This window comes from Trachypithecus francoisi, unplaced genomic scaffold (genome assembly GCF_009764315.1).
Source record: "Trachypithecus francoisi isolate TF-2019V2 unplaced genomic scaffold, Tfra_2.0 Lachesis_group16, whole genome shotgun sequence".
NCBI classification, from domain to species: domain Eukaryota; kingdom Metazoa; phylum Chordata; class Mammalia; order Primates; family Cercopithecidae; genus Trachypithecus; species Trachypithecus francoisi.
Genome location: NW_022681461.1, coordinates 92708465 through 92735539, shown reverse-complemented (window position 1 = coordinate 92735539; position 27075 = coordinate 92708465). Strand labels below are relative to the sequence as shown.

At 49.3% G+C, this 27075-nt stretch overlaps 1 protein-coding gene and 1 long non-coding RNA gene across 6 annotated transcripts; one reads left to right on the top strand and one right to left on the bottom strand.

Moving 5' to 3' along the window:
- Positions 1–11370: 11370 nt before the first annotated feature.
- DNAJB5 (DnaJ heat shock protein family (Hsp40) member B5) lies at positions 11371–20414 on the bottom strand. 5 transcript variants are annotated; one of them, XM_033238193.1, is made up of 5 exons: positions 19953–20414; positions 19173–19285; positions 16355–16599; positions 12932–13533; positions 11371–12773 (listed from the first exon to the last, which is right to left on the bottom strand). In XM_033238193.1, the coding sequence occupies exons 1-5, from the start codon at positions 20178–20180 to the stop codon at positions 12540–12542; spliced, it is 1422 nt and encodes a 473-aa protein (XP_033094084.1). In that variant the 5' UTR covers positions 20181–20414; the 3' UTR covers positions 11371–12539. The 5 variants fall into 5 exon arrangements, with proteins under 5 accessions (XP_033094084.1, XP_033094085.1, XP_033094086.1 ...); XM_033238194.1 differs by lacking the exon at positions 19173–19285 and adding an exon at positions 18972–19116; XM_033238195.1 differs by lacking the exon at positions 19173–19285 and adding an exon at positions 18972–19113.
- On the top strand, positions 20404–24318 carry LOC117099026. Its single transcript, XR_004443674.1, has 2 exons — positions 20404–20624; positions 23800–24318. It is a non-coding gene; the product is annotated as an uncharacterized LOC117099026 (long non-coding RNA).
- Positions 24319–27075: the final 2757 nt, after the last annotated feature.

Below are 27075 nucleotides of genomic sequence, written 5' to 3'. Positions count from 1 at the left end.
ATGAAATGATATTTACCATTCTTCAGATTTCTGTGATTCGGATGAATCTTAGTATATGTTGTCAGTAGTAATTATGCTTATCATGTAAAATTGTTGTATGCCACAGAAGTAACCAAATTTCCTTGTCAATCGTGTCTAACTCTGACTGTTCTAAGAGTTTTGTCATCCACAGTTGTTTTGCTTTTATTCTTTTTTTTTCTGAGAAAGGGTCTCACTCTGTCACCCAGGCTGGAGTGCAGTGGTACAATCTTGACTCAATGCAACCTCCACCTCCTAAATTCAAGCAATTCTCCCACCTCAGCCTCCCAAGTAGCTGGGATTACAGGTGCATGCCACCATGTCCAGCTAATTTTTGTATTTTTAGTAAAGATGGGGTTTTGCATGTTGGCCAGGCTAATCTCAAACTCCTGACCTCAAGTGATGCACCCACCTCAGCTTCCCAAAGTGCTGGGATTACAGACATGAGCCACTGCACCCAGCCTACTTTTATCCTTTTCAAAAGGTGATTTTATAAATAGTTATATGACTCTGACAGGTGCTTTTGAATGCAGGTTTCTGATGACTTTGGAGATTGTGACACTAGAATAGAGGAGAAACGTCTAAGACTCCCATAGACAGCTAATGTGTTCATAAACATTGAGTAGAACTGGAGTTAATTACACAGACTAAACTAATGGAAAACTGAAATAATCTTTTTATGACTTTGTTTGAAACACTGGTAATTCTTTTGTTTCTGAGTTCAGAAAACCCTTTTTCTTTGAGCGATTTACAGCTTTTAACAACTGAGTAAACGAAATTCCCATGAGCAAAATCTGAAGCATATTCCTCTACCTGATTTCTCCAGAATTTGAAAACTATTTGCAAGTATACTTAATTTATGGCAGTCTAGTTATTTGCATAAGTTCAATAATAATCTGTTTTCTTTTGTAACAGGATACAATTGGACACTGGTTATTTTACCAAGGCTTTGATTGGAATGGCATACTTTCAGATATAAATCAACTGCTTTAAGGAATCAAAGTTGACTTATAGAGCCATAAAAGCCCCTTGGAAAAGCTGGCCTCATGCCTTGTCCACACAGTTCCTGTACAGTTTCCTGACCTGTGGTAAGTAAAGCATGTCACTTTCTGGGCCAGGTGTGGTGCCTCATGCCTGTAATCCGAGCACTTTGGGAGGCCAAGGTGGGTGGATCACCTAAGGTCAGAAGTTTGAGACCAGTTGGCCAACAGGCCAACATAGCAAAACCCCATCTCTACTAAAAATAAAAAAATTAGCTGGGCATGGTGGCATGTGCCTGTAATTCCAGCTATTTGGGAGGTGAGGCATGAGAATCACTTGAACCTGGGAGGCAGAGGTCGCAGTGAGCCAATATTGCACCATTTCACTCCAGCCTAGGTGACAGAGTGAGACTTTGTCTCAAAAAAAAAAAAAAAAAAGTCACTTTCTGATAGGCCCAGGAGCCTCAAATTATCTTGGGAATTAACCCAATTAATCCAGGTATCTGCAGGCACAGGCTAGGCTCAAGGCATTGAAGTCTAATCTGAAAATTCTTGTGGAATAAAGGTCCAGCAAAGCCAGTTTGAAAAAAAAAAGAGCCTATATGGCAAATTTTTTCTTTTTTGAGACAGAATCTTGCTCTGTTGCCCAGACTGGAGTACAGTGGCATAATCTGGGCTCACTGCAACCTCTGCCTCTGAGATTCAAGTGATTCTCGTGTCTCAGCCTCCTGAATAGTTGGACTACAGGCATGTGCCACCATGCCTAGCTAGTTTTTGTATTTTTAGTAGAGATGGGGTTTCTCTCTGTTGCCCAGTCTGATCTTGAACTTGTGGCCTCAAGTGAGCCACATGTTTCAGCCTCCCAAAGTGCTGGGATTACAGGTGTGAGCCACCGCACCCGGCCAGCACATAATTATTCTTGCTGACTTCATGTAAATACTCAGGCCAAGTATGTAAGACTAATACTTATTTTATGCACAAATTTGTCCTGTGATTTGTGTTTAGTGAAAATGGGGACTGGAGAGAGAAAACATTATTTTTCAAAGTGAACTATAGTGCACCTGTCATTAGATTCTAGTCTTGCCTAATATTTTTCAATTTTTATTATTTTCTAGTTTGGACTGAATTTTAAATTTTTTTGGGGGGGTACAGGTATTCAAAATAATATTTTCAATTTTTTTCTTCTTTCCTTCCTTTTTTTCCCCATTTTTCCTGATTTGAAATCACTAAAAATTATGCTGTGCTTTCTTAAAACCCTGTGAACTGAAGCTACACAACTTAAGCTTCAGAAGAAAAGAACGGTAACCTATATGCCTGCCTACTGATGTATGGACTTCAGAGAAAAATACCTCTATCTTTTCATTTGTTTGTTGTTTTCTTTCTCTTTCTTTCCCTATTTTCTCTTCGTAGAACATGATATTTTACAACCTGCTAAAAATGAGCTTTTCTAATAATGCGAGACCTACCTGTCTAGAATAAATCATCCTAGCTATAAGAGATCAGAAAGACCTGAGACTGGAGACTCATTTTCTTCTAAAATGCTCTTTCTGAAATATTTTTAAAAGAAATGGAAGAAATGTGAAAGGAAAATAAATCTCGGATTCCAAAATCACTAAGCCAAGGGAAAAGTCAAGCTGGGAACTATGTCAGGCAAACCTGCCTCCCATTTTATTCCTAAATAAGATAGCTACAAAGATTAAAAAAAAAAAAATACCTCCCTCACAATTTGCCCACAAGGAAATTTCTTGTGGGCCTCAAGAACTTTACCCTAAAACAGTTCTGTTGAATTTCACCCTGGCAATGTAAACTGATAGCTTATTTTCACAGATGTGGGACAGGAAGTCATCCCTCTGCTCACCTGAGACAATTGCATATCCGATTGCTTCCTGTGCCCTACTGTGTATGTAAAAATGCAGATTCCCTGAGACAGACTAAATTTTTTTTTCTTTTTTTTTTTTTTTTGTGTCAGAGTCTTGCCCGGTCACCCAGGCTGGAGTGCAGTGGTGCAATCTCAGCTCACTGCAACCTCTGCCTCCCAGGTTTAAGTGATTCTCCTGCCTTAGCCTCCCATGTAGCTGGGACTACAGGCACGTGCCATCATGCCCGGCTAATTTTTGTATTTTTAGCAGAGATGGGATTTCTTTATGTTGGCCAAGGCTGGTCTCAAACTCCTGAGAGTGAGAGGTCCTGAGAGACCTCGAGTGATTCACCCGCCTCAGCCTCCCAATGTGTTGGAACTATAGGTGTGAGCTACCATACCTGGCTCAGACTAAATTGTGTATTCAGTGAAATGCTGATGAAGGACTCAAAAGAATGCAACCTTCTGTCTTTTATCTACCCATAAGCTGGAAGCCCACTACCACCCCCATCCCACCTTTGAGTTGTCCCACCTTTCCTGACTGAACCAATGTACATCTTACACATATTAATTTATGTCTCACGTCTCCCTAAAATGTATAAAAGCAAACTGTACCCCAACCACCTTGGGCGCAGGTCATCAGGACCTCTTGAGGCTGTGTCATGGGTGTGTCCTTAACGTTGGCAAATTAAACTTTCTAAATTGTTTGAAACCTGTCTCAGATATTTTGGGTTCATAGGTCGTTCTTTTCCTGCTGGAACTGATTGTAAGCTGGTAAAAACAGCCACTCCACTTCTTGAAGGCTTTGCTGCTTAGAAGTTTCTTCCAACAGATGCCCTAGGTCATTACTCTTAAGTTTGACCTTCTACAGAGTCCTAGAGCGTGGAGACAATGCAGCCAGTTCTTTGTTTCTGCTAACAAGGTTTGGTACAGTTCCCAATAAGTTCTTAATTTGTTTTGAGACATTGTCAGCGTGGCCTTTACTGTCTGTATTTCTATGAACATTCTGATCACAACCACTTAATCAATCTCTAAGAAGTTCCAAACTTTTCCGCAGGAAAAGTTTGCCGTGGCTGGTTTTGAATTCCTGGCTTCAAGTAATCTTCCCACCTTGGCCTCTCAAAGTGCTGGTATGACAGGCATGAGCCACCATTCTCAGCTGATGCCTTCTATTACTTGTTCTTGTTGAATAGCTCTGGTTAGAACTTCCATTACAATATTAAATAACAGGGCATCCTTTTCTTGTTCCTGATCTTAGGGGGAAAACTTTCACTATTTCATCATTGATATCCTGCTAGCTGTGGGTTTCTCATAAATACTTTATATCATGTTGGGAAATGGTCTCTTTATTCTTAGTTTTCTTAATTTTTATCGTTAAAACGTTGGATTTTGTTAAATACTTTTTCTGTGTCGACTGAAATGATCATTTGGTTTTTCCCCTTCATTCTATTAATATGATGTATTACATGGATTGATTTTCTTATGTTTAATCACCCCTGCATTCTTGGAACAAATTCCACTTGGTTATGGTGAATGATCCTTTTAATTTGCTGTTGAGTTCAACCTGCTAATATTTTGTTGAGGATTTTATCATCTATATTTATAAAGGATATTGGTGTGTAATTTTCTTTTCTAATGATGTCTTTATCTGCCTTTGGTATTAGGGTAATGCTAACCTCATAGAATTAGTTAGAAAGTTTTTCTCTGCTTCATTTTTTTGTAAGAGTTTAAGAAGGATTGGTGTTAATTCTTTAAGTGTTTAGTAGTTGATATCTGCATCATAATCCTAAGAGTGTCTCCAGCTATATTCGTCTCATTTTTCAATTTGCTTTTCTGTCCTATCAATTTCCTCTGTGGAAGGCACATATGTTCCATGAAGAAGGCTGTTGGATGTTGTGTAGAACTCCTCTCCATATTTGTCTCTTAGTTTTTGATATCTTTCTATGTCAGGTTTGATCTGCTTGGTCAACCAATGATATTAGTGTAACCCAGAAGTGGCATAATGTAAAAATCCCAGATTGGAGTTTTTCCTGTTCTTTTTCCTCTCCCATCTTTCTGTATCTTTTCTCGTAGTCTTTGTCTGAACATTCTTTTTTTTTTCTCCTTCCTGCAATTCCCATTTGAAATGAGCCTTATTAGCTTCCCAGTTTGCAGGTAGTTTTAAGTCTTTTGTCGTCCTCCACAACTTCTTGGTGATTTAATTTTCAAGCTTCAGTCTACTTCAGGTGCAGCTCCCAGAATTTGTGCAGTCTTGGTTCATGCTTCTAAGTGGCCAGCTCCTTAGCTGCTGTGAGAGCCTACCTCTCCATGCTGTCCGCTGACACCTTCTCAGCCATAGTCTCAGCTGTCCTATGGCAGTGCTTTTCTCCATACTCTTCCTCCAACTCCCCATTTTGATACACAGTTTTGCTAGGCAGACTTTTTTCTCTGGTACTCTGAGTATGCCCATCCCCTGCCTTCTCCATGGCTCCTGATGACAAATCAGCTGTTAATCTTATTGAGGATCCCTTGTATGTGACAAGTCATTTTTCTCTTCCCTCTTTCAAGATGCTCTTTTTGTCTTTGTCTTTGATAGTTTGATTATGATGTGTTTAGGTATGGATCTCTTGCTGTTTATCCTGCTTGGAGCTGATCGAGCTTTTTGGGTGTGTAGATTAATCTAATTTGGGAAGTTTTCAAACATTATTTCTTTAAATATTTATGCCTTCTCTTTCTCTTCTCTTTCTCAGGTTTTTATTTATTTTTATGTTCTTATACTTGAGGGTGTTCCACAGGTTTTATAGGTTTTGTTCATTTTTCATCATTCTTTTTTCTTTCTGTTTCTCAAATTGGATAATCTCAGTTGACCTACCTTCAAGTTTACTGATTTTTGTTCTGCTTTCTCAACTCTGCTCTTGAGCTCCTATCAAATTTTTCATTTCAGTTATTATACTTTTCAAACCTAGGGTTTCAACCCTAGGGTTATTTTAAAAAGTAATTTCTACCTCCTTATTGATAAGTTCTATTGAGTGAGCCGTTATTTCCACACTTCTCTTAAGTTTTTTAGTCTTTTTTTTTTTTTTTTTTTTTTTGCAACAGGTTCTCACTTTGTCATCCAGGCTGGAGCACAGTGGTGTGAACATGGCTCATGGCTCATTGCAGCCTCAACCTTCTGGGCTCACGCCATCTTCCCATCTTAGACTCCTGTGTAGCTGGGACCACAGGCAGGTACCACCATTCCCTGCTAATTTTTTCATTCTATTTGTAGAGATGGGGTCTTGCCATGTCACCCAGGCCAGTCTCGAAATCCTGGCCTCAAGCAATTCACCTGTCTCAGCCTCCCAAAGCACCAGGATTACAGAGTGAGCCACTGCTTGGCCTAGACAAAGTTTTTCTTCATTGTTTTAAAAACATATTTTAAATAGTAGATTTAGCTAGGCACAGTGACTCACACCTGTAATCCTAGCACTTTGGGAGCCTGAGGTGGGGGGATTGCTTGAAGCCAGGAGTTTGAGACCAACCTGGGCAACATAGTGAGACCCTGCCTCTCTAAATTTTTTTTTCAAAGCTGACTTATAGTCTTTTTAGTAAATCTAATGTTTGGGATTCCCCAGGGTCACTTTTTGTTGATTGCTTTTTTCCCCTCATGTGTGTATATAGGCCATTCTCTTTTTTCTTTTCTTTTTTTTTTTTTTTTTTGAGACAGAGTCTCGCTCTGTCGCCCAGGCTGGAGTGCAGTGGTCGGATCTCAGCTCACTGCAAGCTCCGCCTCCCGGGTTTACGCCATTCTCCTGCCTCAGCCTCCCGAGTAGCTGGGACTACAGGCGCCCACCACCTCGCCCGGCTAGTTTTTTTGCATTTTTTTTTAGTAGAGACGGGGTTTCACCGTGTTAGCCAGGATGGTCTCGATCTTCTGACCTCGTGATCCGCCCATCTCAGCCTCCCAATGTGCTGGGATTACAGGCTTGAGCCACCGCGCCCGGCCCATTCTCTTTTTTTCTTTGCATGTCTTATAGTTGTTATTGAAAACTGGACATTTAGAATAGTATAATGTGGCATTTCTGGAAATTAGATTCCCCCTTCCCTCCAAGTTTTGTTGTTGCTATTTGTCATTGTTGTTGTTTGCTCGTGTAGTGACTTTAATAATTCTGTAAATTCTGTATTTTTTTTGTTGTATGTGGCCCCTGAAGTGTCTGCTTGACTAGCTTAGCCACAGGCTGGACATACGTTTCATTAAATGATTTCACCCAATGAGTCTCCCAGTCTTTGCTAGAGGGGTATATATGTATATTTTTCTGGAACTGTTTTAGAGCCACTTGCTGGCATACAGGACAACATAGGCTCCCAACCACTGTGGAGCACCAAAGACAAACCAGAGCAGCTGCACATCCTCAGCAGCTCCCAAATTCCAAAATCTTGGGTGGAGCCATCTCTCCTGGAGTCTCACCTCTGCACAGTGAGGCCCTGGTGGCTACTGTCCTGGTTTCTGGTGATTATTTTGCACTGGAGTCTCTCTTTGTTTTAGTCAGTAGAATCTCTAATGCCCATTTTCACTTTCCAGTTTAAATACAGGCTAAAGGTTCCCCACTGCTCCCCCAGCTCCAAACTCTCTTTCATCCCAGCACCTACCTTGGGCCCACCTTCATTCCTCATTCCTGCTCCTATTACTTTCTTCTTCACCCCAGATTAAGGCTTCTGGGGTATCCTTTCCTAGGACCCAGAATGAGGTATAGTCTCTCACCCCAACTGAAGCTCAACATTTGTTGAAAATTTCTAGCTTTTACTCTCTGTAATTCAGAGATCTTAGGAAGCATTTTGTCTTCCAACTCCCAACCTTGTTCAGTACAGCCTGGCCTCCCAGGACTATGCGCCATTTTCTATTCTTCCTAGAGAATTTCCTATAAGCAATAGTATTTGGAACCAACTAGAGCACCACTTTTTGAAAGAGCCTCATGTAGCACTAGTGGGTCCTGGCCTAGAGGATGCAAGAGCTTTTGGTGCTGATGCAGCCTCAGAGCAAATAACAGACACATCTCAGCTAAGGAACAATCATAGATTCTTACAGCCCTCGAGGTATTTATGGGTCAAGGCAGCAAGAGTCTAAGGAAGAATTGATTGGGCACCCAAGAAGCTTCCATATGAGGGGCCCCCGCCAAGTTTCAGAATGACCTAGGGAAGGGTCTGAGGCATAGCCTGAGAAAGAGTCCCAAAGGTAACCTATCAAGGCATTCAGAAAGCTACCCAGTAGGGGTTTGGGGGGCTGATACATCAGAGGAGACCAAAAAAATGGTTGAATCACTCAAGGAGTGGGTCAGGAAACGACTTATAAATGCATTCAAGAGAGAACCTAGACTGGAAGCAACTGGAAAACACCCTGAAAGTTCACTTGGGCAGGTGGCCTATATATGTGTATTGTTCATGGCTTGCTGACAGTGATGTATCACTCCCTTCTGGGAAGTCCTATAGCTGCTTGAAAACTGGAAATTTGGCACCCTTAGTGCAGGAACACTGCCTAAATACCTCTTGGAAGCTTTCCTTTCTTGATGCAGGTGCTACGCAGGCACTAGAAGCCTAAGTGGTATGGTTCTGAGCATGGCAGAGATAGAGTTTACCTCTTTAAAGTGTCTGAATCCATAAAACTTAAGGTGATAGAGACCCAATCATGGCTCCTTTCCCAAGTCCACCTTTATCCCTCAGCCACCCATGTTTCAGGGATGGCTAAATTGAGGTTGCTTAGCTCCTTGAAAGAAACAGGTCAGGAGATAAGCTAATCACAAGGAATTCAGCCCCCACCCTGGAGAGTCCTTGCCTCCTCAACTGTAAGCAAGGAAGTCCAGAGGACCCTAGTTCAAGGACAGCAAACAAACTTTTTAGCTCCTTTTGCCCTCTCCATGGACAAGTCATGTCAGAGTGGGACTTTGAGGGTCAAGAGAGGAAATCCAGAGTCACTTCAAGTCAGAGGCAGGACATACCCAACGGATGAGAGTGGAGTTGCATCTCAACAGATTCTGGCCATGGAGGAGCAGTGCCTGGAGGCAGAAGGGGCTCACCACAGAGCATAGCATCTTCTTGGAGTTTTTTCTTTAGGAAAAGGAAATCAGAGATTAGGAATTTCTTTAAGAGCCAAAGAGGCCAGGGAGGTAGGAATTCCAAAGAGACTTCAGTTCCTAAGCCACAACGGGAAGATGTCCAGGAGATAAATGCCCATCTGAGTAGTCAAGGGGCTCCAGTGACTAAGGAATACTCCCCAGCCAGGAATGTTGGTTGCCCAAGATCCAGGATGGCCAAGCCTTAAAGAGGATATTACTGTCATACAAGATGAGCAAATGATTGTCATAGTACTATCATTACAAAATCACACACACACATACACACACACACCTACTATAAAAACATTCAGGGGCTTATCAATGTGAGAAAAAAGACCCCAACTCCTCAGGACCAGATTGAACTAGTCTCTCCCACAGCTCTTTTACTATCTTGACTTTTCTACAGCTCTGTGCACGCTTCAGTGTCTCTAGGGGTGGTTACACAGGCATTACAGTAGCAGAAATTCCTCACTCGGCCTCTAAGAAGGGTAAGGTGCAAATTGCAGGTAAGGTTACAGTCAGCCTTAGGACTTTCCCTTGCCCCAGATAGCCTTGCTTCTAGGCTCTCAAAATCCTATCCCTGCCCGGGCGCGGTGCCTCACATATGTAATCCCAGCACTTTGGGAGGCCAAGGCGGGCGGATCACCTGAGGTCAGGAGTTCAAGACCAGGCTGGCCAACATGGTGAAAACCCATGCCTACTAAAAAACACAAAAATTAGCCGGGTGTGGTGGTGGGCGCCTATAATCCCAGCTACTTAGGAGGCTGAGGCCAGAGAATCGCCTGAACCTGGGAGGCGGAGGTTGCAGTGAGCTGAGATCGTGCCATTGCACTCCAGCCTGGGTGACAAGAGTGAACTCTGTCTTAAAAAAAAAAAAAAAAAACTTATCCCCAGAGTGTGCTCAGCAGGACATGATAATTTCCCAGGTCTTGTATGTCCACACAGAGGCCAAAGGGAGCAGTCTGGCCCAGCAGACCAGAATCCCAAATCTTCAGGCCCTAGGAAAAATCCCGGACAAGAATTTAGCCACAAGTCAAGAGAGAGGCTACTCTAGGAGCCCCAAAGGAGGAGAGCATTGAGTAGGGGATGTAGGGTGGGGGTGTCTCCCTGCTCAGGCCAGGGGATTAGCAGATACCCTTGTGAGCAAGACCCTCTGGTTTCTGCACATTTCCTCCTTTCGAAGGAGGTACAAAAGTACCTCAGGTGAAAGGATGAGGAGCTTTTGTTCAGTGTCTTTACTGTGGGAAAAAAGCCAGTTAGTGTCAGCTTCAGCCAGACCCAGCTGAAGGCAGTGCTGTCTGGATAGTACTGGGGACACTGGCACACAGGAGGGCATGACTGTCATGGGCCTGATCCTGGAGAAGATGTAGGATTCATGCTCAGGGGAAAGTCAGCCCCAGGAGGACGTCCAGGATTAGGCAGAGCCTGCAGATGGGCATTTCTGCAACTACAGGGCTCCTTTCTACACAGATCGCAGGAAAGGGACAAGTGCCCCCTCATGCAGCCACCACTCAGGTCCTGAGGGCCAGAGTTGTCTCAGTAGACACGGGCAGGTCAGAGGGCAGGACAGACATCCCCAGATAACTGTGAGATTCAAGGATTTGCAGCTGTGTTCAATGCTTCCCGGGGAGTCTGTGTCCATAGCCAGGCCTCACCAGCATGGGCCAAGGAAGCCAGGTACCTCTGGCTACCCTCTCCAATGGCCAGGCTCTGTCTTCAGGGATGTGTCTCTTCTAGTTAGCCAGAAAGTCCTTCAGCCTCGCCAGAGGCAGTGGCTCATGTCTGTAATCCTAGCACTTTGGGAGATCAAGGCAGGGAGATCACTTGAAGTCAAGAGTTTGAGACCAGCCTGGGCAACATGGTGAAACCCCATCTCTACCAAAAATACAAAAATTAGCCGGGTGTGGTGGCAGGTGCCTGTAATCCCAGCTACTCAGGAGGCTGAGGCAGGAGAATCGCTTGAACCTAGGAGACGGAGGCTGCAATGAACCAAGATCGCATCACTGCACTCCAGCCTGGGCGACAGAGCAAGACTCCGTCTCAAAAAAAAAAAAAAAAAAAGTCCTCCATCCCCTCCTAGAAGATAAATTTTCTCCTAGAAGGAAAATTTATCTGACTCAGAGAAAATTTAGACAAGAAGAGAAAATCTATTTGTTTTCATGCTAGAGCATCTGAAGACAATGGTCTCTGTCTCTCATGAGCAGGGATATTTTTCCTTCCCAATAGATGTTTCCTCTAATAGCTGAGTGGTACTTTCTGTCTGTGCTGTGCTTGGAGTATATGTTTTAGAAATCCCAGGAGGCTTACAGGAAGGCAGGGGTCAGCTTCAGCTTATACTGAGGGCCTGCTTGGGCTTCTCAACGGTGACCAGAGCCCGGGAGGGAGGGTGACAGTGGCCCTCCTCACCCACCCCCATCCCCGGTTTGTTGCTCCTGCTCAGATGCCATATTTTTAAAATACTTTATTTTTTACATAATACTGTCATTACAAAAAAATACAAAAAAACTACTATAAAAACATTCAGGGGCTTGTCAAAGTGAGAAAACCTAAAGACCCCACCCCAGGATCTGGCTGAAGCAGTCTTCCCCCAGCTCCTTCACTATGACCTTTATACAACTGTGGGGGTGGGGCGGGATCACACAGGCATAAAAGGGCTGGAAATTCCCCACACAGCCTCCAAGGGTAAGAAATAAGTAGCTTCACATATCACAAAAGTGGGATTTGGAAGTTTGGGGGTGGCTAGGCCCTGAGTTCAGAGGTGTGGGGAAAAACCTGTGACCCTGAATCTCTTGGTGGGGAATAGCTGCCACCTGACCCCAAAGCCCTTTCCCTTCCTAATGAAGGCTGGGACATGGGCCCTGCCCCCAACCTCTTAGCCTTAATACCTCAGGCCCCATTCCCTGCCCTCCACCCTTGAACACTCCTGAGAGGAGCAGGGAGGACAGAACCTCCAGCTCTGCGGGTGCAGGCAGGGCGCTGTTGTGGAGGCTGCTGAGGAGCTCACCACCCTGCTCCAGATGAAAAGTGTCTCGTGCTCAAGTCCCTGTTCACAGGTTGTGAACCTTCCCTTCTTATCCCCTCTCCTCTCTCCCAGAGAGGCACAGACAGCTCTAGGTGAGTGCTTCTTGTGCATGAATATGTGTGCCATAACCTTGGACACTGTGGACCTGGGGGTGGGGCTGAGAAAGCAATGTCCTTTCTATTCTCTTCCGCCCCCAACAGCAGGAAGCCAAAGGGAAGGGAGGGGACTGGTATTAGCAAAGCTGAGGGGAGAAGGACATGCTATGTACAGGCATGGATAAGGAATCTCTACATATCTTCAAGTAGCACTCAGGTCACTCTCCAGCCACTGCAGTGGAAACTGGATTCAAAGCTAGTGACATGAACATTGACCCCTGGCCTGGGCTAGCTCTCCCCACCTCCCTCCCACTCCCCCCAGGCAGCCCAGCTCTGAAAGGGGTCAGGGACAGGAACATTTTCCTGAAAACCAGTGGCTTTTTTTTGCATTTTAGAAAAAGTTGCCAGTGTCCAGTGGACATCAAGCTGGGTGCACATTGAGTGGAAGTGAGTGTTGGGGTATTGCTGTGGTAGGCTCTGGACTGGCTGGGGCAGAGCCTAGGAACAGGGTAGGTGCTGCTTAAGGATCTGTCTTGTCTGTGGTGTTAATCTGTCTGGGAAGCGAACTTTGAACTCAACAATGAGATCTCCCCGCTGAGTTGGCACTTTGGGGAAGGGAAGGCCCTCCCCACGGAGTCTCTTCACGGTGCCTGGTTTGATGACATCATTGCAGGGCAAAGGGATCACTCGGCCGTCGATGGTGGGAATGTTCACAGTGCAGCCACACAGCGCCTGGGGAAGACGAAGCAGAAAGTGAGGAAAAGGTGGGGCAAGGTGAGTGGGAAGGAAGGAAATAGATTGAGTGGGGAAAGAATGTGCCAGCTGGCAGGAAGAGGGGGAATGTCCCCACCATCTCCCCAGCACACACACACAGCCTGACTAGGCCCCACCTCCTTGAGGCTGATCAGGGCACTGTAGAGCACGTTGGTGCCATCTCGACGGAAGTGTGCATGGGGCTTGTCTTTGAGCACAAAGACGATGTCAGCAGGGATGTTGTCAGGTGTGGCGTCACCCTCTTTGGGGAAGGTGATCTTGGTGCCTTCCTTCCAGCCGCGCTTGATGACTATGTGCAGGATCTTGTCCTCGGTGCGCACAGTTCGCCCATCAGGGTTGAGGCGACGTCTTGTGATCTTCATGCGCTTGGTGGAGCCATGGTAGATCTCCTCCAGGGACACCCGCAGCTCGTGCACCACTGGGGGATCCTGCACCTTGCGCCGAGGATACAGTGGTTCTGGGGCTCGCCTCGGACCCCTACTCAGCCCATTGAAGCCAAAACGGCCGAAAGCACCAAATGGGTCCTCATCTTCATCCACATCCATGTCATCTGGGTCAAAGCCACTGAAGGGCCGAGTGGAGCGGCTGCTGGCAAAGAAGATATCGAAGGGGTTGGAGCCACCAAAGAAGGAGGCAAAGGTGGCATGGGGGTCCCCATGAAAGGTGTAGTGAAAGGAGCCACTGGAGCCACCTGATGTGCCACCGCCGGTCTTCAGGCCTAGAGGGGAGGAGAAGTTAGGGGCAGTGTGGCTCATCCTGGCCCCACCCCAGTGTCTTCCCCCTGCCCTCTAGCTCCCAGTTCACAGGCCTAGAGAAAGAGGCAACATTTAAATCCCACAGAGAGGGCCAGGCTAATAGAGTAAGAAAGGCTTCTGGCAAGATTATTTTCCATTCCTAATTATGTATTTAATAACAATGCACAACTTGAGATTCAAAGAGGTTGGCTTACCCAATAGGTGGAAAAGCCAGGACTAGAGGACTTAGAGGATGTGACTTCCAGTCCTGTAATCTTTTCCACATACTCATGATCCAAAGATGTCTCAAAAAGCTTTGAATGACTAGCCTGGTATCACATTACAAGTCATACCTGGTTCCCAAATCTTTGCTTATCTCCAAAGACATATAGGACAAGGGGCAATCAGACAGGATGTGACCACAGAGGGGGCTGGTAAGTGAACAGTCGCAAATAGGGTAGGGATCCAACCCAGGAGGAAGACCACTTTCACTCTGCTTCTAGCAATATTTCCTCTTTCCCTGACTCCTGCTCAAATGGGAAAACAGGAGGCCTTAAAAAGTGGGATGGGAAAGCTCATTAGCTTGGAGATGAAGAGATATTTTTCTAGAAAAAATTTTCAAATGCTTTGTTCCCACACTCTGCTCGGTGTTACACAACTTTAGGGAGTGTCATTCACACATTGTACAGACATAGAGTACAATGGGAATGGAGCTCCCTGGAGTTATACAACAGCGAACTCCATACCCCACACCTAATGTTGAGCAACCAAAATGCATGAATGGGCTGGCACATGGCAGGTGGTGACCTTAGCTGCTCTCTCTGTCGGGTCCTAAGGGGCTCAGATTCCTGGAGGCAGCTTTCTTGCAGAGGAGGAGGTGCTGGCGGTAGTGGGGGATGTGGGGAGAGGGTTCACACTGAGAACTGCTCTGGAATATGGAGACTATGGGTGGGGTCTAGGCTAGGAAAGAGACCCTTCTCTTTGAGGCCGTTTATCTAGAATTTCAACTGATCATGGAGATCTGAGCCTAAATTAGCCTCTTATTTCCTGGAACCACAAAGGCAAATTTAAGTTTCACTAGAGAGGACAAGTGGCAGACAGTTCAGGGACTTGTGGCAGCTGCCTCTTCACCCCTCCCCCAAGACCTAGGATCTCTTCTTTCCTTCTATCGAGGGGCTGATTATCAAGCAAGTGTAAGCAGCCTGGCAGAGCTCGGTGAGAGAGGGAGGGAGGCTGGACCGATGATGAAGGGAAGGGGTAATTCTCTCTATAGGGATTTCTGTTCTTCCACTACTACCCCCTTTTCAAGCTGGGAGCAACTTGTCCCTTGCTGGAGCTGCACACAGAGTCTGTGTGTATAACTGCTCTATAATAGATGGCTGCTGGGGATTGGGCAGGGTAGACAGAAATATAACCGACATTTCTAAGCTGCTTCTCCCTCCCCAGGTCATGGAGGTCCCCTTAAGGCCATGCCGCATCCTCAGGGGCCCTCCTGGGATGGGGTTCTGCATCAGAACCTGGCGTCTGGACCCCTTCACTTAGGCAGAAGGGGTGAAGTATCTCGGGGGAGCTCTCCCAGCTCCTGCCTTCTTTCTAAACAAAGGTGAGGCTGAATGGAGGAATGGGTGCAATTCCAAGACAGGTCACATGGTGGCATGGTGTCTGCACTGCTTCCCTCTTTCCCACTCCTATCCCTCCCATCGCTCCATGCCAGAGAGAAAAATGTCTTAGTTGGAAGAATACTGGGGGTGCCAGCCAGTATCTGGTGAATCTGGGAGTTGGCATGTCTAGGAGGTAGGCAGGAAGAATGGAAGGAACCGGCAGCATGGAGAATAGGAAGAGGGAGTTGGGAGGACGAGGGTGCACAGAGGGGCATGGAACACAAGGCCAGGAGGAGGGGAAGAAAATAACCTTCTTATCTACATATGATTAGCCCATTTAGTTTTGAGGATAGAATGGGGAGGGTGAAGAGGAGGAGAATGTGAAAGAAAGGTGGATTCTGTTGGGGAGGAAGGACAGTTCTTCCCAGGAAGGAGAGTCCTCAGCGTGACAATGTCTCTTAATATAGCCTGACAGGTGCCTGTGGCTGGCGGGTGGCAGGCAGCCCTGAGGGGCAGGCCCAGAATTAGCAGCTACATCATGGCCGTGGGATGTGCTGGGAGGGGCCTCCCTCTCAGAGGCTTTATTTGGGCCTTTCCTGCCTCCCACCCCATGGCCACCAGCTACCCCAGGGAAGGGGGAAGATGCCAGCAGCAGTTCCCCTTCCACCCTTGGATCCCTGCCACTTCCTCTGGGAGGCAAAGCTCCACCTCTGTTCTGCTGGCCAGAAGCAGGCAGGACTGGGGGAGAGAAAGGAAAAACCATTTCTGCTCAGAGCTCTGGTAGTTAATTCCCAGGCTGCTTAAGGGCCAGACTTTTATGCTGATGAATGTAAATGCTCTGTCCTCAGAGAGCCACACACTCCCTCTCCCCAACCTTCCCCATCAGCCAATGAAGCAGCAGAGACTTCAGGCAGGACTAATAAGGCTGGGAAGGAAAGAAGGGCGGGGAAGGCCTCTGGCTCTTGCTTCAGACCTCTCTAAGGCCTGAACCCAAGGAGGGAGGGAGCATAGAGAGGCAGGGAGAACTAGGGTGAGCTGAGCTGGGTAGTGGGTGGGCTCCTGTCTCCTCTGGGTGGCAGTGCTGGAAACCTTTGCTGCCCTCACCCCCTCCACAGCCTCCAGTTCCCTGCTACACAAACTGGTGCACTCAGGACCTCTACCAAGCGGAGGGGTCCGGGATTGGGCTAGAGTGCTGCCCTCTTACCTTCCTCCCCATACTGGTCATACAGGCCCCGTTTCTTGGGGTCACTCAGCACATCATAGGCCTCTGCAATCTCCTTAAACTTCTCCTCAGCGTTGGGTTCTTTATTCTTGTCTGGGTGGTACTTCAAGGCCATCTTCCGGTAGGCTTTCTTGATCTCATCCTCATTGGCCCCCGATGGGATCCCAAGAATCTTGTAATAATCTTTTCCCATCACAGCCACTGGACCAGCACTGGTCTCCTTGTTTCTGAAAGAAACCCAGGGCCGAGACTTGATGCCTTCTCCTCTTCTGCCCCAGCCCTGTTCCTGATGATCTTGCAATCCCTAAATGACTCCCTGGGTAACCTTCAGCAGGTCATGCCTGTTCTGTGGGCCTGTGTGCCCCCCATCTGGAAAATGAAAGGTTTGGACTAGATGATCTCTTCCAGCTCTGACATTCTAGAATTCTGTGATTCCGTCCTCACCTCCTGGGTTTTCCTAGCAGGAAAATGAAGGTTGTGGCCCACTCTTGGGGCTAGGCTGAGGCCCTGGTCCTTGGGCCAGTCTGAGGACCCCTGAGAGGCCCTGCTGAGTGAGGTGGCACCATGAACTGAGCGACCCACACACAGGAGCTGGCGAAGGTCAGTGTAATGGGTGAGGTCACCTGAGCATCGTGGTCTCCTACGCCACACCTCAGGCATGGTGCCCAGGCTGAGGGCAGCTGGGGCAGTGGCCCAGGACTGGGAACAGGCCTGGGTCTTCCGCCAGCTGTCCTGGCCAGCTAGACTGAGTCAGGGAATGGGTGTCTGGAGTCCTCTCTGCCATTGGAGACCCCAGGCCTCCCCGCCCCCACCCCCTGAAGATGCTAAGCCTCACGTGTGACTCAGATCACAGGGTGACTCACAGCCTTTGGAAACTGCTGTTTCCAACTCCCTCATTAGCAGGGGGTGCGATACTGTCCTTCCCCCAACCAGGGCAACGGTTCCCTTATTTCCCAGCGTCTACACACAAAACTGTGAGGGTTGTGCCGCCTAAGCACCAGTGTGAGTGAACAAAAGCATCCTGGGGACAGGACTTTTTAAACCCCAGCTGTTAGGAGACAATTGGGCACTAACCAACCACCATTTCCTTAATACTCTCCTAGCCCCACCCCACGCCCCAGTCCGCCCTGCGGTTTAGGATCTGGCCCAGCATCAGACCCATATTCCTCTGAGTCCCTTTTAAGGTGGGTGCAGGAGCATTTGTTATAAGAGAAACGCACAACCCAAATTCTTTCATTCCAGTCTCCCTCCATCGGTGTGTCTGTGGTGGATATCAGGGGAAGGGGGACTTTCCTGTAGCTAGAGTTCTCTGGGGGAATGGCCAGAAGCCATTCTCAGCCGTTCTGAGACTTGGCCAACCCCTGCCAAAGCCAGGAAAACCAGAGTCTTTCTAGCAATGTCCTAGGCTGGCAGCCACAGCTGAGACCTGCCTTTCTGCCTCTGACTGCTTCACAGAAGGGAGGTGTACAGGGTGTCCTGGCAGGAGTGAGGGCTGTAACCGGGTAAGGGGGAGGTGCCCAAGGCCCTAGGTGGGCAGGGACAATGGCCCTCACTTCTGCCCCCATAGGCTCTGCTGCAGGTGGCTGGGTTGACTCATGGTTCTGGGAGTCACCTTTCTCTGACGAAGAAAAGGCTCAACAAAGGCAGGTACTCCCCCATCACCCCCCACCAGCATGTCACGTCTGTGGGGGAGATGTGGGGGGGGGATTGGGAGAGGCAGAGAAGAAAGAGCACCTTGGGGGGGGCAGCCATTTTCAGAAATGGCAGCAAAAGCCATCTGAGAGGGAGCTGGGGGTGGTCTGCCATTTCTGCCTCAACCCACACCTTCTTCTCCCTGGGACTGGGAAGGAACCCTAGCACACCAAGAGGGTGCCCCCAGAGAACTACAGCAGCTTCCAGGCAGAGGGCCAGTGGAACAGTTCACCAACCACCCACCTCCTTTTTCTGTCCCTGCGTTACCTCCGCACCCGGCCAGCTTCCTCCCTGGTACCCACCTGCTAGCTGCTCTAGGCCCATACATCTCTTGCCTCCACAGACACAGGGCAAGCTCTTTCAGGATCTGCCTCCTTTTTTTACTTCTGCTTTCCTCCCTCCTTCCCTTCCCCCCTACCCACAGGCCACGTGTTGGAATGACAAAGGAGCCCCATGGCATGGCACTGCCTTTGATGGAGAAGAATGAGGAGGATGTTAAGGTAGAGGCAGGAAGGAAAAATGGGGAGAAAATGGCAAGGGGGACTGCTGAGGTACAAGGAGGGGAGATGGCTGATACAGAAAATGATGTACTGATGGAGGGGATGAGTGACAAGTGGAAATGGCTGAGGTGGAAAATGGGTTAATGATGGGTTGAAAGGGAGGAATGTAGAGAGTTGAAATATTGGAGGAAATGTCTGTGGAAAATGGTTACCCGAAGGGTTTGAGATAAGAGGAATGATAAGGGGTGCAATTCATTCAAATATGTGGGTGAGGCAGGAGAGGGGTCCCTGTATGTCACGGAGGGGATGAGGATGAGGTGGAGGAAGCAGGAAGGCAATGGAAGGGATGGCCGTGTGGAGGGTTTGACTGGGTATGGGTATGAGTGCCCTTCTCCGGAGGGACTTACCGAAACTTTACAAACCCATTCAGCGTCCACGCTCGAAGTTTTAAGGGCTCCAGCTGAATTTTAAACATCAAGCTGGCTAAGAAGTCTTCTCCCCAGGAGTGTGGGAAGCTCCGGAAAGCTCCTCGGGCCTGTAGTGGGGGTGCTGCTGGGGGTGGGCAGGAGAGCACTGTGCGCTTAAACATGCCCAGCCAAGCCCCTCACCTCTGATCGCTCCACCGGAGCCGGCCTGAAGTGCTGCAGCTCTGGAAGCCACCTCCTCGGACTCTCAGAGGCGCGTGCCCAGCAAGGCCTGTCTGGCGCAGCAGGTGCCGGACCTGATCCCCAGGTGTGGAGAGTGAAGGGAGAGGACCCGTGGCCACCTGCACTCAGGTGCAGCAGTGTCTGGCTGGCTGTGAGCGGCTGTATGGCAGCGTGTCAGTGAGGCTGGGAGTGCAAGCGTGTGTTTGTGAGTGGCAGCGTGTGTACCTGTGACAGGTGTGATTGTGAGGGCCCGAGAGGCAGTGAGCTCCTGTCGCCTCTCCTTGGGGAGGACCCGACCCCAATCCCCAAGAACCTACTCAATGAAGTCACTGACGGGAGTCTCCTCCCTCGCGGATGGGCGGGGCAGAGCGGAGCTCGGCCGGGACAAAAGGCGCGGCGAGGAGAGGAGGGGAGGGGGCTCGGGCGGGGGAGGGTGGTCGGTGATGTCACCCGCTCTGGCTGGCTGGCCTGCTCACAGACGCCTCCGCCCCACAGAACCCAATCTGGTCCGGTCCGACCCGACCCTCCCCTCCCCTCCCATCCCTGGCTCAGACGCTCGCTGCCCCCTGTAACAGCCAAGCCCGGGTCCAGGACTCCGAGCACCCTGCAGACCCCGGGGCCCCGCACCCCCACGGCAGCAGAGCCTACGGGCCCTCAGTGTCCCAAACCCCCAACACCAGGAGCCCTGGCTTCGCGACGCCCCGCTCCCGGGACCCCCGAGTCCTGGCCCGGCGCCCTCACCGATGAGGAGCTGCGGGCGCCGCCGTGGTCCGTGAGACAGCCGCTGCCCCCTCCCCCGGCTCCGGCTCCGCCGCCTCCACCCGGGACAGGAGTCGCCTGCCCGCCGGCCGCCGACAGCGGGACCGGGAGCCCGCCCCCACGGCTCCGCCTCCGCGCCGTCCATTGAACCACCTTCCCGTCACTCAGTTCAGCCTCTACTGTGATTGGGCAATTTTCAACAAGCGGCATGGTGATAGCCGCCCATCATCCGCCCCTGTCACCCGGCCACACGCGCACACATTCCAGGCAGTGATTGGTATGGATCTGATTGGCGCCCTCTGGGATCACTCAACCACGCCTCTTTGCCATCTTGTCGTGCCATTGGTGAAAAAGACAGAGGGCGGCAACCCCACTCGCCCTTTGATTTTATTGGTTCGTGCCTGAGACTCAGACCCGAGCCCAGGGGCAACTATATTAGTCCAATCTCCGGGTTGAGAAGGTGGGACGTACTGGCCACTGCTCGAATCCCAGGAGAACCTTCTGGAACCCTTGCGACGTCAAAGGCAGCCTTAAAGGAAAACTGTACCCACCAGTTGGCCGTGCGGCCGTGCATTCTTTTCTTTCTTCATTGGGGGGCAAGGGGGTGAGAACAGTGCACTCTGGGAGGTGTAGTCCCTGGACCGGGGCCAAAAGGTCAGCACTTCTTACTCGCCTTTCAGCCAACGGTGTAGCCACCTCGAGCTGACCTCATTTAGCTTTACCTTACCCTGACCCCGCGGTGGCCTGACGTGACCTAAAGGAATCTCTAACAGATCCCGCGGATGCCGGGTTTCAGAGCCCTCCGGACCTCTTCCCTGAGGAAAACAGATGACTCTGCCCAGGCCAGTGCCTCCAGGAGTCTCCCCCGCCCACCCTCTGTACAGCCCCTCATCCTCGCGCCCCTCCTGAGCGACCCCGCGGTGCCCATTTCAGTCCCCTTTCTAATCAGTCTCTCATCCTGCTTCCCCCTGGAGTGCCTGTGTTTTAGCCCTTTCCTTCTTGGCCCTCAATGATCTCCTGTCTTCCTTCCCGCAGTGATCCGTTTTATCCTATTCTTGGTTCTTTCTTTACACCCCTGATCTCCTATCCTAGATCTCCCCTTTAATCTTTCATCTCACTCCTCAAGATCTCCTTCCTTACCCTCAGAATCTCTATCTCCCCCACCCCCCATTAAATCATTAGATCTCAGCCCCAGTGTCCCCGATGCAGGGAGCAGGCGGGGCTGCGGAGGCGGTCGCCGGCGGAAGCCGCCACTCGAGCAGACACGGTGCCTGGCGCCCACGTCACTGTCTCCCAGGCCCATCTGTGCTCGAGGGAGCGGGGATGGGGAGGGAGTAATTTGGGGGTGAAGTGGGGGGAGAGTGCTGGAGGATTGATGATAAAGGAAGGGTCAGGCCGGAAGCTCTCCTTTACTTCTTTCTTTCCTATTTTCCAGAGACAGAGTTTGGACACCCATGAGGTCTTGCTAGAAACTGCGGCTTGAGTACCTAGGCCAAGAGCAGAGTAGGGAGGGGGCCAGGGTCCTGGGGTCAGGTCTGCAGATTCTTCACTACCTGCCTTCGTGCCAGGAGTCACTATGGGGCTCCCAAGGGTAAAGGGGCATGAGGTGTGAAGGAAGAAAGACTTGGGGTGAGAGGAGGATGGAGAGAAAGTGGGGTTGGGGGCAGGAGGGGAGCAGAGATGGGTGATGAATGTGGGGGAATGAGGAGCATGAGGAATTTGGGGAAATGGGGTTGAGGGAGGGGAGGTAGGGAGAGGGAGTGGTGAGAGGATGGGGAGATGGGGTGAGGGGGATGAGGAGGGGAGGGGCATGGGGCAGATGAGAGATAGGGTGGGAGTAAGGAGGGCAGAGGAAAGAAAGGCTGGGGAGGGGCGGGGAGTCAGGGTAGGGGATGAGGAAAGAAGGGCTGGGGAGGGGCAGGAAGGCAGGGTGGGGGATGAGGAAAGGGGTGAGCAACGAAAGGATGAGGCACAGAGATGGGGTGAGGAGGAGTGAGGAAGGGGGAGAATAGGGAGGAGGGATGGACTAGTGTGACACAGAGATGGGTGAGATGGGGTGAGGGGCCCTGCACCGCTGCTGGCTCCTCAGATCTGGGGGCTCTCTCTCTCCCACCTCCAGACTTGTGGGGCCCAGGCTGTGGGTGGCTCTCCTTCTTCCTATTCCAGTTCTGTCTCTTTTGCCTCCCCCAACCTTGCCTGTGCCAACACGGAGGCAGAGAGTTTAGTCACCAGCCTTTACCTGGCCCCTGCTAATGCTAAAGTGTAGGCTCGGACCTTTGAGGGTGCGGGACTGTGCCTTTAGGTGTTGGTAGCACGGACTCCACTGTTTGCCTAGTCCGTGGTTCCTGCCCTTGGTCCCATTGTCCTGGGTGTCAAGTGTGTGTGGTGCTCGGTGTGGCGTGGACCCTGGCAGTGTGTCTGGAGTCTATGCACCTTGTGAGCTTACATGCCACACTGGCACCTCATCTCCTTTGTAAATGGGGATTGGTGCCTCAGGGGGTTGTTGAGAGGGTTAATTAAGGTAACACAGGTAGTGCACTTAGTTCTGAGCTGGGCATGTAGTTTATACCCAACCAATGGTTAACTTGGTTAACTCAACCAAGTTAACCATTACTCTACATGTTCACAGATGCTGGGAGTGTGAGTGCATCTGTAAATCTGTGAGTCTGATTGGGAGTTATTTATAGTGTGGTACTGGTAATGTGATTTGTGAGTGGATCTGTGCAGTTATTTTTGTGTGGTGGTGTGCCTGATTCTGTTATATGTTGTAGGTATATGATTTTGGGTCAGTGTACATGTGTGAGTAAATGACTGTGTGGGCATGTGTCTACATGACAAAGAGTGGATGAGGTATGTGGCCGCTGACACATTGACACCATGTCTGCCAGCGTATGCACGCATCTGCGATCATGCCAGCACCAAACGCCCCCACTCACCCTCCCTCCCTTTGGAGACGTCATAACCCTAGGTGTCCCTCATTTCCTCACCCTGAGGGAACCGGAACCCGTGGGCAGGGGTGGGGGTGGGTGCCAGTGAGGAGGTGTTTTAGACAGAGGCACATGTTCCCTCCCAGACTGTATAGGGAAGGGAGCCCCTATCCTGCTCACATCCCAAAGGCTGCAGAGGAAGTGCCCCCAGCCTGTTTTCAGTTCCCTGTCTTGTCACCATGGTAGCAGTTGCCAGGGGTTCCCATGGTTGCTAAGATCTGGGTGTGGGAGGCTGCCAGGCCCTGTTGCCAGTAGAAACAGAGAATCCTGTGGGGAAGGAAGACTACCCTCACAACTGCCAGCTCTCTGCAGTGACAGAATTGGCCCTTGGGCCACTTCTCTCCCCCAGTTGTACCTATGATATGTATGTGGTAGTACTAGTGTGTGTGTGGGAGCAGGAGCGGGGGCGTTACAGGAAACCAGGACTAGAATACTGGGATACTAGAATACTGAGGAAAAGGGGGCTCCTTGGCCTACCCATCACCATCCTTAAAGTTGGGAGGGCCTTACGAATTAGTGACTACCCCTCATCTCTACTAAAATACAAAAAAAAAAAAAAAAGCCAGATGTTGTGGCGCGAACCTGTAATCTCAGCTACTCAGGAGGCTGAGGCAAGAGAATCGCTTGAACCCAGGAGGCAGAGGTTGCAGTGATCTGAGATCGCGCCACTGCACTCCAGCCTGGGTGACAGTGAGACGAGACTCCCTCTCAAAAAAAAAAAAGAGTGACTATCTCTTTCTGTCCCCTGTCCCTCATACCTCTCCCCTGGGCAGTCTCCCTGTTTGTTCTTGAGTTCTTCAGTGACTGGGTACTCATTACCTGATGCTTTCTCCTGGGCATAGGAATGCCACATTGACCCATCACCTTGGCTGCAGACGGCCTCTCTCTTGTGATCAGACTCTGAGCCTCTCACCTGATACATGCTTCATGCTGACACCCAGGCCCAGACTTTGGTCCCACGCTGAATCCCAACTTTGACTTCAGTCTGAGACACAACCTGGTTATTGTCCTGGTAGAGACAGTTCCCCAAATCCAGCCTCTGCCCAAACCCTCCTCCTAGACATGGCTGAGCCCTAATTTTCATTAAAAATACTTGAATTCATCTTCAGATTCAGTTCTGATCCTATACTGAACTAACTGAGCACTCCAGGATCTAACTCCCTGATATTCGCTGGTGTCTCCCTGCGTGTTCTGAACCTATGGCTGACCAGCACCAAAAGGGTTCAGAGGGGTGATGTCCTGCCTTGGGATGAGAGCGCAATGTTAGGGATAACCAGCAGAGGGCGTGCAACACCAGGTTCTAGAGGCAAGCGTCCAAGAGCCCACCTGTGAACTAAAAAAATTAAAGTTCTCGATTTTGATGCCAAAACTTTGGGTTTATGTGGGTTCTTACAGTCATGAATCTTCTCCTTCTGGCTCACCTGGGCTTAGCACTGGGTATGCACAGAATGTGCTTAACTGTTTATTGGCATCTCAGATCTCAAGAGGACTGAAGTCACCCCACCCTGAAATCAGCATTTCTGTCACATGCTTAATACAGCTCCACTGCCTTCCCTGGTAACCAGTTATGTTTGGTCCTATTGAGCAGAAATCTGCCTCTCCATAGTGTTCACATTTCATCTTAGCCCTGTCCTTGAGACCACACTGACCTCATTGGCCCATCTGCCAAACGTCACCATCTGCATCCTTCAAATCTGCTTCTCTCCAGGACCCATGCCTTCATGGGTTCATCCCCTGCCTTTCTAAGTTCTACCCACTAAGATCATGTTTGCCTGAGTGGGTTTCAGTTTGTAGTGCCCAGTTATGATTAGCTTTTTCCAGGAGAGCTGGTGCAGGGTACAAATGAGCCGACCTGCCTCCCTCCTCTGACTTTGAACTTCTTTCCACATAGGCTTAGATTACATCAGTTTTTTGTGTGTGTGTGTGTGTGTGTGTGTGTTTGTTGTTTTGTTTTTCTTTTCAGACAGAGTCTCGCCCTGTTGCCTAGGCTGGAGTGCAATGGCGTGATCTTGGCTCACTGCAACCTTTGCCTCCTGGGTTCAAGCAATTCTTCTGCCTCAGCCTCCTGAGTAGCTGGAACTACAGGTGCGCACCACCACACCTGGCTAATTTTTGCATTTTTAGTAGAGACAGGGTTTCGCCATGTTGGCCAGGCTTGTCTTGAACTCCTGACCTCAGGAGATCCACCTGCTTTGGCCTCCCTAAGTGCTGGGATTACAGGTGTGAGCCACCACACCTGGCCCACCAGTTTATTTTTTGGCAGCCACCTCATACTGTTCACCCATACCGAGTTAAGGCTCTTTTCTCACTGAGCTGCTAAATCACCTCTTGTTCATTTGTACTTGTTATAATTTTGAATGGAGAGCTGTATTCATTTTAAACAAAGATACTGGAAATAAAATAAAATTTGTTTGCAATACATTCTCAATTTTAGGACACTCTTTGGGCTTGGAAATCTCTGTACTTGATGTTCACTCAAAGGTGGGACAAGGAGGGACTGAAGGTCCTCAGCTGGCTTTGCTGTGACTTCAGCACTTTGGACAGAGGCAATCACGGTACCCACCACCCCACCACCCAGCTATGCCTGGGACTGTGGGAGGGTGGAGGTGATACACTCACAGCTTTCAGCTGGAGCAGAAATCCTTTCTACTTACCCAGTGCCTTACAGCGTGTAAAGCTCTCTCCTCTTACAAAACTCTTTCCTCAATTAACCAGCCCAGGAGGCTGACAGGACAGGGACTGTCCTACAGATTTTACAGTTGAGGAAACTGAGGTTCAGCAAAGTCAACCTCCAAGAAACCCTTAGACAGGGTGGGGTGGGAGAGAGCACTACTCCATGTTTAGCAAATTTAGCAGCCATTGATTCTCTTAAGGAATGACTCTCCCCAGGGAGAAAGAGGAAATGCATTTGAACCAGAGCAGGACAGGATGGGTGGAGGTTTGTGGAAGACCCCGGCCAGTCCTGGGAGCAAGTGGCAGTTGGTGGGAAGAACAGTCCTCAGGGGGTCTAAAGTTCCAGCCAGGACTGCTGAACTGAGGGCAGGGAAACCTTATTCATTTGGGCCCACAGATACCCAGCCTTTATGCCTCTTTTTCTGTCCCAATGCTTAGCTTTACTGAGCCTGGAGACAAGGACAAAGGGCTGGTGGGGTGTCATTAATCTGCTCTCAGTCTGGTGGACCCCATGGGAAGACTTCAGGGAGGAGAGGTGTGGGAGCCTCATGAGTGGGTGGGGTGAATTGTGCAGTGGTAAGAAATCCGTGTCATGGATACAAGCCTGGTTACCTGTCTGTGTCTATTCCCAGGGTGGAGAGGGGAGATGCTGGCTTACACAGCAGGGGTTCCTTTGAGGTGAGCTTTGACAGGAAGCACAACAAAGTGGCTAAGAACATGTCCTCTGAAGGCAAACTGCCTGGTTCCCCTACTTCCTGTGTGGTTGTGTAACCTTGGGAAACATGGGCTCTCTGTTCCTCATTTTTCTCACCTGCAATAAAAATCTCATAGGGTTATTGTGAAGATTAGCGACTCTATGCAAAGCACTGCCAAGTGCATAGTAAGTGCTCAAAAAATGTTAGAGATGACTTGTACTTGGGATGCTCTCTGGTTTTGGAGGTAGAGTATTGGCCTCTGATCCACAGCCTAGAAATGCTTTCTCACCTATAGGTACTGGCTCTGTTCTCACCAGATAAAAAGGATGAATGAGGATCCCATAGTCCTCCAAATGGCATCTCCAATCTTAACTTTCCCAACCCTATCATATCACATTAAAGCAATTTGTCAAAATGGGGAGGAAACACTCAGACCAGGAGAAAATAGCCAACGAGTTGCCTTACTTTTAGCTCAGGAGGAACTTGGAAGTGTCTAAAACTGGCCCTGGGGCATGGCACAGGGGAGAGACAACACACAGCAGACAGCTTCAGAGACCTTATGACCTCATCCTCAATTTCTTTGAAAGCTCTGGCTCCCCAATTCAGTGCTCCTTTTTCCACTCCGTATCTGTGCTGGATACAGAAATACCAGTATCTCTGTATCTGTATGTGTGGTGCCCCTACCTCTACCCATCTCTTGATTTTTGGGAAGGTCAGGGCCAGGAGAACTCTAGAAAGAGTCACAGCATG

Coding starts and splice junctions, on each gene's coding strand:
- DNAJB5 (XM_033238193.1), bottom strand. CDS start 20,180: ATGCCGCTTGTTGAAAATTGCCCAATCACAGTAGAGGCTGAACTGAGT. Junction 19,286..19,952: donor GCGCCCGCAGCTCCTCATCG/GTGAGGGCGCCG, acceptor CCTGGGGATCAG/GTCCGGCACCTGCTGCGCCA. Junction 12,774..12,931: donor CCCTGATCAGCCTCAAGGAG/GTGGGGCCTAGT, acceptor CGTCTTCCCCAG/GCGCTGTGTGGCTGCACTGT.